This window comes from Orcinus orca, chromosome 3 (genome assembly GCF_937001465.1).
Source record: "Orcinus orca chromosome 3, mOrcOrc1.1, whole genome shotgun sequence".
NCBI lineage: Eukaryota > Metazoa > Chordata > Mammalia > Artiodactyla > Delphinidae > Orcinus > Orcinus orca.
In genome coordinates, this window is record NC_064561.1 from 93,811,218 (window position 1) to 93,822,867 (window position 11,650).

Below are 11,650 nucleotides of genomic sequence, written 5' to 3' on the forward strand. Positions count from 1 at the left end.
CATACGGGCTTAGTTGCTCCGTAGCTTGTGGGAATCTTCCTGGACCAGGGCTCGAACCCGTGTCCCCTGCATTGGCAGGCAGATTCTTAACCACTGCTCCACCAGGGAAGTCCCAAATTTTTGTCTTTGATATAAACAAATTTTAATGAACTGAAGGTCTAACAGCAAAACTTGAAAATCATCATCCAAATTTGTTATTTCCAGGTCTTTGAAGAAACTGGTTTTGATATTAAAGATTATATTTGTAAGGATGATTACATTGAACTTCGAATCAATGACCAGCTTGCTCGTTTGTACATCATTCCAGGAATTCCAAAAGATACCAAATTTAACCCGAAAACCAGAAGAGAAATTCGGGTATGTAATTGAAAAGTATTTTCAGATTGCTGGACAGTATCCCAATTAAATGATGTAGGAAATTGCTTTTAGAAACTCCTTGATAATAAGTAACTAACAAAATGAATTATTTTCTTGTGTTTCAGAACATTGAGTGGTTCTCCATTGAGAAATTGCCCTGTCATAGAAATGATATGACCCCAAAATCCAAACTTGGTTTGGCACCAAACAAATTTTTTATGGCCATTCCTTTTATCAGGTATGTTCGTATTTCTTTAAATACAAAACTTCATAAATTCTGATAGTGAGTTTCTTTACATAGCCAAGTTTTAAAATTGAATTCTTAATGTTTCCATAGACCATTAAGGGACTGGCTTTCTCGAAGATTTGGCGATTCCTCAGATAGCGACAATGGATTTTCCTCAGCTGGTAGTACACCAGCTAAACCCACTGTGGAAAAATTGAGGTAAAGAAATATATGCGTAGGATTCTGACTTTTTGATGGTTTTTAATGCAGTGACATTTTGCTTATAAAGTTTGTAGAGGTGTTGGCTTCCTTTTTGTAGGTACTATTTTGTTACTGGTCTCACAAATAATTGAAAAAAATTTTAAGGGTTTTTGATGAGAGGTTAGTGGAATTTGGAAAGGAGCTTCAGGCATATTTTAAAATGGTATACATAAGAGCTTATCAACTTTTTAGATGGATAGATAGACTATGAGGAAAAGACAAAAATCCTCTGTATGTATATTTATACTGTTACTTCCCTGTTCTCATATCTTTACTTTAGAAATAATTGAGTTTCTGAAGATGGTTGAATGGGGGGAATATATTGAAGTTTGTTTTTGTGTAGAGGAGATGAGGGATGCTGGTGTATGTATAATTTGTTCAAAAAGATAGCACTGTGAAGGCTTGGGCTTGCTTCTTTTCTTTCCCTAGCCTAGACTGTATATTATAAAGAGTGACTATTACATGGACATGAACCGCAAAGAGCATTTTCTTGGTTGGAATGTAATTGTATCCAAATCACAATTATAGAGTAGGCTGAGTAAGTAATTTTCTTAAATAAGTATATGTATTTGTAATCAGCTTGCTAGAACTTTGCCTTTGTTAGGTTCAGAGAGAGTTGCTTTTTATACTTTCTCTAATTTAGGTGTTCTGTTTTTATCCCAGAGCTTTAAAAAGTAAACAATAGGAGTAACACATCTGCAGTCAATATTTTTTAAACACATAGGGAATATTCCATTTTAGTTGAATTTTATGAGGATAGGAGATTAGACTAAATGCCTTGAAAGGTCATTTCTGCCTTTCAGAATCTATGATTATAATCACCAAATTATATACTACTAAACATAAGGGAAGCAGTAAAAAGGAAAAAGAGTAAAGTAGACAGGAATGTAGTCAAGATTAAAAAAATCCAATCACTACTAAAAAGTCATGAAATAGTGACACTGTTTGAAAAGAAATTGTGTCACTGTTCATATTTGGGAGAATCTGTCCACCATAGTGTGTGATAAGATTCCCACATATTTCAGCCAGTGTTAGGGTTTGTGGTCCTAGAGAATGGAATGAGACAATAAATAACTTCTTTAACCAAATTTCAGGTTGCTTAGGCAGGGTGGTGTCTGTTTTTAGCATATAGAATAACATCTATTGATGTGTTGGAGGAAATATCTGAGTTTTGTCTAAAGAAAGAGTAGAGAGTCTGCAATTTAATTACAGTTTTTAAATGGGAAAGGGGACAGATTCTGAAATATTCAAAAACAATCTTACTATAATATGGATCTTGGGATCAGTGGCTCTGGACTGTATTACACATGTATATGGTACTACAGAATACGATTTCTTATCTTTACTACAAACTACTGTTACAGTTGGTTTCTTTTGCATAAGTATTTGAGACTGGATCTTTATTTAATTTGCTTTTCCATCGTTTTTGAGCTCCTGAATTTTTTGCTGCACAATGTAGCTTAATTTTTCAGATCCTCTTCCAGCATGGCCGGGGTCCGTAACTGACCTGTGCCAGATCAAATTCCATACTTAAGCATCCTAGTAAAGAATTGAGAATTGAGTTGTCTGTCCTGTTAAGAAGGAAGATCCACTGACATTTGTTTGTTTCGACTAGATTGATTTATTGAATTTATTACTAAATTTATGAAAGAATTATTTTCTTCAGTTGTGTTTCTTTTTGCGGGGTGGGGGGGCATGCATCACAGCTTGCGGGATCTTAGTTCCCCAACCAGGGATCGAACCTGTGCCCCCTGCATGGGAAGCGCAGAGTCCTAACCACTGGACCGCCAGGGAACTCCCCAGATTTTTAAAAGTACAATCATTTATAGGGAGGAAGTGGTATCAATAAATTTAGGAAACTTTGGGATTAAAAATAACAGAGTATTAATTCATTCAAGAAATATGGAATGCTAGGCACTCCTCTGGGTGCTGGGGGTAAAGTGATAGGCAGAGTCAACAAGAATCCCCTGCCCTCATGGAACTTATACTCCAGTGGGCAGAGATAGACAGTAAATAAAGTAAAATTTGTAGTCTGTAAGATAAACTAACAGGTGTTAGAAAGACTATAAGTGAAAATTTTCTGATCTGATTTTTATTTTTTAAATCTTGGTGTAGTCGAACCAAATTCCGCCACAGTCAGCAATTATTTCCTGAAGGTTCTCCCGGTGACCAGTGGGTAAAGCACAGGCAACCACTGCAACAAAAACCATATAATAATAATCATTCTGAAATGTCTGACCTTTTAAAAGCAAAGGTGAGTGATACACATTTAAAGATTTTCATAACTTTAGCTCATTTGACTTTGGAATGTATCTGAGTTGAGGAATTACAGATTAACAGTTGTAGAGTTCTGAATTGTTAATCCAAGGCTCCTGTGTTTCTGACTTGTGATTTGAAGTAGGGATGAGACTCCTTAACCTTTACAGCTTTGGTATTAATCCAGTGTAGTAAGTAATATGAATTAACATCTGATTTTGGTAAATATGCTACCAGTGAAAGGTTCATTACTGTGTTGTATTCTGGTGTATGATTATATTACAGTTTATTTATCCATTCTACTCTTAGTGGACATGTTTGTTGTTTCCACTTTGGGGCTTTTACAAACCATACTGCTATGAATATTTCTGTACATGTCTTTTGAGGAACATACACAGTTCTTTTGGGTATATAGAATTGGGTAGAAATGTTGGAGCAGTGGATATGCCTATGTTCTTGAGTATATACTCAATATTCTCGGGTAATTTATATCCCCAGCAAAATATATGAGAGTTCCATTTGTTCCACATCCTTACTAATCCATGGTAGTAGTATCTGCCTTTATTACTTTAGCCATCTATTTGGGTACCACTCTTTTTATTTTCATTCTTTTAAAAATATACTGGTTTCATCAAAATTAAAAACTTTTGTGCATCAGAGATCACTATCAAAAGAGAAGAGACAGCCCATGGAATGGGAGAATTTGCAAATCATATATCTAATGGATTAATATCCAGGATATATGGAGAACTCCTACAATTCAATTACAAACAAAACAACCCAATTAAAAAAATGGGTAGACACCTTGAATAGACATTTCTTTAAAGAATATATACAAATGGCCAATAAGCACATGAAACGATGCTCACAATCATTAGTAGAATGCAAATCAAAACCACAGGAGATACTATTAATACCCACTAGGTACGAAGTAATAAAAATGTAATTAAAAAATGGAGAATAATAAGTGCTGACAAGAATGTAGGGAAATTGGAACCCATGTCCATTGCAGGTGGGAATGTAAAATGGTGCAGCTGCCATGGAAAACAGTTTGGATGGTTCGTCAAATAGTTAAACATAGAATTACCATATGACCCAGCAATTCCATTCCTAGGCTCATACTCAAAAGAATTGAAAGCAGGGACTTAAACAGGTAACTTATATCCCAGTGTTCACAGTAGCATTATTCATGATAGCCAAAAGGTGGAAACAACCCATGTGTCAACCCATGTGTCTGTCAGCAGATTAATGGATAAACAAAATAAACATATAGAGGAATATTATTTGGCCTTAAAAAGGAATGAAAGGGACTTCCCTGGTGTTCCAGTGGTTAAGACTCCACGCTCCCAATGCAGGGGGCCCGGGTTGGATCCCTGGTCAGGGAACTGGATCCCTCATGCTGCAGCTAAGACCCAGTGCAGCCAAATGAATAAATAAATATTTAAAAAAAAAAAAAAGGAATGAAATTATAATACGTACGTGCTACAACATGGATGAACCTTAAACACATGCTAAGTGAAATAAGCCATACACAAAAGGACAAATATTGTATGACTCCACTTACATGAGGTGCCTAGTATAGACAAATTTATAGACAGAAATTAACTTGAGGTTACCAGGGCTGAGGGACAGGAGGGAATATGGAATTATTTAATAGGTACGAAGTTCTGTTTAGATGATGAAAAAGTTTTGGAGATGGATACTGGTGGTGGTTGCACAACATTGTGACTATACACTGCCACTGAGTTGTACATTTAAAAGTGGTTCAAGTGCTAAATTTTATGTATATGGTACCGCAATAAAAGGTAAATACCGAGAAGAATGGGATGAAATTGAATTAAAAGTCTGTGGTAACATGACTGCTGTATTTCCCTACCTTTCTTTCTTTAAATTAGCTTGTTGTTTTCAAGCTATTTTAGGAACTGCTTAATTTTTTCTGTAGGTAGATAGAATGTACATAAATGTATTTTTATACATTTTATAATAATAATAAAATTATTCTGCTCACTGTTTTAGCTAGTCCTCTTAAATAGCTGTCTTTTTAAGACCTCTAAGGCCAAATTAATGTTTAAAAACTTTGTGTTTTAAGTTAAACTTAGAGTTATTTTCTAAGAAAATTAACTCGTTAAAGCAGTATAATAGCAAGATGTCAACTACTGCATGTTTAGGTTTTAGGTCTAAATTTAGGGATAATGGCCCAAATTTTAAAAACCAGTTGTCTTTATTATTTTGTATAAAAAGAGATTATTAATTTAAAAAATCCCTATTTGTTTATTAATAATTTAAAGCAGATTTTAGGGTAACAGTGATCACATCGGCTGCCTGTTTCCAGCTTTAAGGACTGTAGTCAATGGGCCTAAGTGTTCCCTCACAGAGAGGTTTTCTTTGGCAGTCACATAAGGTTTTCAAAGTTGTTCCTCTCCTTGCTCCCATTATTCTTTTACTCCTCATGCTTGTAAACACAGTCTGTGAGCAGAAATGGCATAAGGCAAGAGGTGTGGAAAGATTCCTAGGGACCATTATATTTGCTGTTTCATATCTTTTGAGGACTCTTGCTTTGTGAAGCACTGTCTTCTATAAGAAAATATATTGATAGTGGTTCTCCAGTGTTTAAGGAAGGTTTTGGGTGGGGGTGCTTTGCTGAACTCTGATTCAACCAGCTAAATACATTCATAGGGGTATATTGTTTTATCCTATTTCATTATGCTATAGGTTTACATTTTATTTCTTCTTATTGGAAAAACAGAGTCAAAGTATGAGGGGAAATGGCAGAAAACAGTATCAAGAGTCACCTAATCAAAAGAAAAGAACAAATGGGGTCCACAGCCAGCCAGGCAAGCAGCAGAATCCCTTGATGGTAAGAGTTAACAGCTCTCATGCTAAGAAGGCAGTTCACGCTTTTTAAGATGGGGCAAGGGCATTGGCGAGGCACGTTGAATTGATATATTGACAGGATTTTTATGAACCTGCTGTGTGCGCACTATTCACCCACTAAAAAAATCTCTGCCTACTCTCAATTATAGGTTTATCACATTGATTCAAATGTGCAACTGATCTTTACTTTTTATGTGGGTATTTATTTATCTATTTATTATTTTTTAAATTAATTTTTATTGGAGTATAGTTGATTTACAATGTTGTGTTAGTTTCTGCTGTACAGCAAAGTGAATCAGTTATACATATATCCACTCTTTTTCAGATTCTGTTCCCATATATAGGTCATTACAGAGTATTGAGTAGAGTTCCCTGTGCTATACTGTAGGTTCTTGTTGGTTATCTATATGTGGGTATTTAGATTTATTTTAATACTTTGGAAACAGTGTGTAGTCAACCCTGCTTTCTAGACAAGTCCTAAGTATTCTCTCTATATTTTTCTAAATAGAGTCTGTATTATTTTAATGAAGTTAAAAGTTTGGAATAACATCACAGTGTTTTTGTTTTCTTCAAGTTGATAGAATTTAGAAAACGAAAATAAATAAAACACAATACTCATAGCCAGTGTCATAGTCATTAGACTAGGCTGAAAGACAAATACGTGTGAGCATTTTAAGGCATTTACTTCCATTCTTTTAGTCTGTGTTCCAGAAGGTAGTTCATAAACTGGTAAGTCTCCTTGCTTATCTTTTCTGTAAGTCCCAGTATTTCTTTCCTTTTTTTAAAAGATGTATTTATTTTATTTTTATTATTTTTTAAAATTAATTAATTTATTTTTGGCTGTGTTGGGTCTTCATTGCTGCACGCAGGCTTCCTCTAGTTGCAGTGAGCGGGGGCTACTGTTTGTTGTGGTGTGCGGGCTGCTCATTGTGGTGGCTTCTTTGTTGCGGAGCGTGGGCTCTAGGTGTGCGGGCTTCAGTAGTTGTGGCTTGTGGCCTCAGTAGTTGTGGCGCACGGGCTTAGTTGCTCCGTGGCATGTGGGATCTTCCCAGACCAGGGATCGAACCTGTGTCCTCTGTATTGGCAGGCAGATTCTTAACCACTGCACCACCAGGGAAGTCCCAGTCCTGGTATTTCTATGTTGAATTTTCTTATTGTATCTTCACCTATTTTTCTTTCTTTAACAGTGGGTGATAATAGTAATTTCAAGTTTTTAACAAAAGTATTTTCCTTGAATTCCCTAGGTGCTGTTGATTTAACTTGGGGTGTATTGATTCCACTAGCAAGCACATGTTAAAGATCAGTTTACTGTTAGACTACTTGCCCTTTACTATTATTGTACTCCACTCTGGTAGAAATAGTGACAAGAACAAAGAAGAGTCTTAATAGATGGTCAGAAGGCTTTTAATCTCATTCAACATCTGTCCCTAACAAAAGCTGCACAGATTAAAATGATAGTACTATACAAATGTTAATTCTCCTCAAATTAATATATAGATTTAATTCAATACCAATCAAAATCCTTGATTTTTTGGGGGGAACTTCACAAATGACTCTCATATTTGTCTAAAAGAACTTGAATAAATTTTTTATAAGTTCTTAAAATAAAGTTAATGATGGAGAACAAGTATATGAACAGCTTATAAGGGAAGAACTAAAAGTGACTGATAAATGTATAAATGTGTAATCAAAGAAAGTAAAATAAAACAGGATGCCACTTTTCCTCATTAGATTGGCAAAGATGAAAAGATAGCCACTTATGTATTGTTGAGAATATTGAGAACCCTTAAGAATTGCTAATTGGTACAGCCTCCTAGAGAGTAGTTTGGCTATATTGAAAGCCTGAAAAAGTTCTTACCTTGTTTCCCTAGAAGAGAAATTTAAAGAATATTCACTCCATTGCTCTTAGTTATGAAAACATGGAAATAATCTAAATATCCAAGAAGATAATACTAAATGCAATATCGTAGATCTATGCCATAGACTACCATGTAGTCATTAAAAGTGATGGTGTAGATTTGTATTTATTGAAAAAGGAATATGTTCATAGTATATACATTTAAAAAGTGGGTTATATCCTTTTTGACCCACCTCCTAGAGAAATGGAAATAAAAACAAAAATAAACAAATGGGACCTAATGAAACTTAAAAGCTTTTGCACAGCAAAGGAAAACATAAAACAAAAAGACAACCCTCAGAATGGGAGAAAATATTTGCAAATGAAGCAACTGACAAAGGATTAATCTCCAAAATTTACAAGCAGCTGATGTGGCTCAGTATTAAAAAAAACAAACAATCCAATCCAAAAATAGGCAGAAGACCTAAACAGATATTTCTCCAAAGAAGATATACAGATTGCCAACAAACACATGAAAGGATGCTCAGCATCACTAATCATATGTATAGCTGATTCACTTTGTTATAAAGCCAAAACTAATAACACCATTGTAAAGCAATTATACTCTAATAATATGTTAAAAAAAAAAAAAAGATCCTGCAGGGCAAAGGCAAAAAACTACAATGAGATATCATCTCACACCGGTCAGAATGGCCATCATCAAAAAATCTACAAACAATAAATGCTGGAGAGGGTGTGGAGAAAAGGGAACCCTCTTGCATTGTTGGTGGGAATGTAAATTGATACAGCCACTATGGAGAACAGTATGGAGGTTCCTTAAAAAACTAAAAATAGAACTACCATATGACCCAGCAATCCCACTACTGGGCATAAACCCTGAGAAAACAATAATTCAAAAAGAGTCATGTACCAAAATGTTCATTGTAGTTCTGTTTACAATAGCCAGGACATGGAAGCAACCTAAGTGTCCATCAACAGATAAATGGATAAAGAAGATGTGGCACATATATACAATGGAATATTACTCAGCCATAAAAAGAAACGAAATTGAGTTATTTGTAATGAGGTGGGTGGACCTAGAGTCTGTTATACAGAGTGAAGTAAGTCAAAGAGAAAAACAAATACTGTATGCTAACACATATATATGGAATCTTAAGAAAATGTGGTTTTGAAGAACCTAGGAGCAGGACAGGAATAAAGACGCAGATGTAGAGAATGGACTTGAGGACACGGGGAGTGGGAAGGGTAAGCTGAGATGAAGTGAGAGAGTGGCATGGACATATATACACTACCAAATGTAAAATAGAGAGCTAGTGGGAAACAGCCGCATAGCACAGGGAGATCAGCTCGGTGCTTTGTGTCCACCTAGATGGGTGGGATAGGGAGGGTGGGAAGGAGACGCAAGAGGGGGGAGATATGGGGATATATGTATATGTATAGCTGATTCACTTTGTTATAAAGCAGAAACTAACACACCATTGTAAAGCAATTATACTCCAATAAAGATGTTAAAAAATGGGTTATAGAATACTATGTATAGAATAATTCTGTTTGTTACATAATTATATGAAAATACATTCACACATATCTTCATAGAAAAAAAGCTGGAAAGATGTACTGGAGTGTTAATAGTAATTATCTCTGGGTTGAGAAATTTAATGAATAATTTTCTTGTTTTCTGGTGTTTCCATATTGTATGTGTATTCAAGAGCTAAAAACAGTTTTAGGCTTAAAAAAATAAAAATAAAATTAAAAATACCAATGCAAGGTGGGCATGGTGATTATATGGTTTAATTCTCTTCCTGAGAAATTTGATACTATATCTCCTTATTTATAATTGAAATAACTGGAGATGGTATGTTGTGTGTTTGTGTTTTTTAATAGAAATGTGAAAAAAAACTTCATCCACGAAAGCTTCAGGATACTTTTGAAACAGGCAAGTCATTTTCTTTTTAAAATTTCTGCTGGTTGGGATTTGGTTTGGTTTTGAAGTAACCTTGATTTTAGTGGTGCATGACGAACTGTGATAGATAAGCTGAAAGAGTTGCACATGGTCTGTAGAGAGTTCATATATATGGTCAAGTTCTCTAAATATGAAACTGGCTAAAATAAATTTATTTAAATTATTTGCCCTTTCACTGTGCTATTTCTTTTGCGAATGTGAAGCCTTGGTGCTGTGCATGAATATTGTAAATAAATAAATAATTGCTTAAGGGTTAGACAGGGAGTAGACCCAAGTAACATAATGGTGAGGAGAAACCTCATTCTCACATATATATAAGGGGAGTGCTAACTTCAGAAGGGAAACATTTCCCCCTTACTTGAGGTAATGATCAACTTGTTAAGATGGTACTAAGGATAGCTTTTATTAAAATGACATTTGGAACTTCTCCACCCTCAGTTATGAAGAGTAGGTGTGTGATCTGATTTGGAAAGTAATGTTGAGGAATGTAGAAAGCTCTTTGTAAATACTGATTTAATAGATGTCATTTGGAAGTGCAGTAGGCTATTTTTTTCTTCGGTCCTGTTTTGAATGGTATGAAATTCTCTGTGCAGTAGGTAAGCATTTATTTACCATCTAGATTTAAGGCTTTCATATAGAAAACTCTTAAGAATTGAAAAGCATTATAATTATATTTTCTTGCATTACTGTTTATGATTTAAGCAAGATAGAAGCTATATTAAAAGAGATGCTTTGGGGACTTCCCTGGTGGTCCAGTGGTTAAGACTCCGTGCTTCCAATGCAGGGAACGTGGGTTCGATCCCTGGTTAGGGAACTAAGATCACACATGCCTGCGGCACGTCCAGGAAAAAAACAGAGAGAGAGATCCTTTAACCCTGTTTTGGAAAATTAAGTGTAAGAAGTTGGAACTATCATTAAGTTATGGTGGTAGAATTCCTCTTAGTTGGACTTTTCTGGCCACCTTAGGTGGTGTGGGCATGATAGGCTGATAGTTGAAGTAATGTAACTTCAGAAATCAATTATTTCACAAAATCTTTAAAAAGCCATATGTTTAGGAACATTAAAGAAGGCACAGTATAATGTATATCCAACTTAGTTAGGCATGATTCAGATATATAAAATTTTGAGTTGTCTTGAGAAGGAAGTATAAAAGTGTTCTTATCCTGGGAAACCTCGTATCAGACTTTATTTCTGCCTCAACCTTTTGGTGTCTATTCCAAACCTACTTTCCTGGTCAGGTCCCTGTTCTACTTTAAGGGGAAAAAAAAAAGCCCTGATAAGTTGGAATTCTGTTGTACTATGATTTTGAAAATTTGGATTTTTCTTTAGGTTGACATACTCACTGAATATTTAATAACCTCCAGCTTTATTTTTCTAGAATTGGAATCTTTACAGATCTTACATTGTAATTATAATCTTTATAATGTTTACATTTTGATCTCTATCAAGAAGCTCCCCTTATGTTGGCACAAAATACAAATATAGGTGGTAAACAAAGGTATGCCCAGTTTTAAAATTAATTTATTTTTGGCTGTGTTGAGTCTTCGTTGCTGCACACGGGCTTTCTCTAGTTGTGGTGAGCAGGGGCTACTCTTCATTGCAGTGTACGTGTTTCTCATTGCAGTGGCTTCTCTTGTTGTGGAGCACGAGCTCTAGGTGTGCTGGCTTCAGTAGTTGTGGCACATGGGCTCAGTAGTTGTGGCTTGCAGGCTCAGTAGTTGTGGCGCACAGGCTTAGTTGCTCCGTGGCATGTGGGGGATCTTCCTGGACCAGGGCTCGAACCCGTATCCCCTGCATTGTCAGGCGGATTCTTAATCACTGCACCACCAGGGAAGTCCCTAGGTATGCCCATTTT

At 35.5% G+C, this 11,650-nt stretch overlaps 1 protein-coding gene across 1 annotated transcript in view; it reads left to right on the top strand.

Annotated features, from left to right (window-relative positions):
• The window catches only part of DCP2 (decapping mRNA 2), a 63,139-nt gene that overhangs the window by 30,660 nt on the left and 20,829 nt on the right, over nt 1-11,650 (top strand). The window contains exons 5-10 of the mRNA XM_004267448.4: nt 205-357; nt 483-595; nt 695-802; nt 2,960-3,098; nt 5,847-5,957; nt 9,717-9,768. Coding sequence (XP_004267496.1) covers nt 205-357; nt 483-595; nt 695-802; nt 2,960-3,098; nt 5,847-5,957; nt 9,717-9,768 — 676 coding nt within the window. The remainder of the gene's footprint in view (nt 1-204; nt 358-482; nt 596-694; nt 803-2,959; nt 3,099-5,846; nt 5,958-9,716; nt 9,769-11,650) is intronic.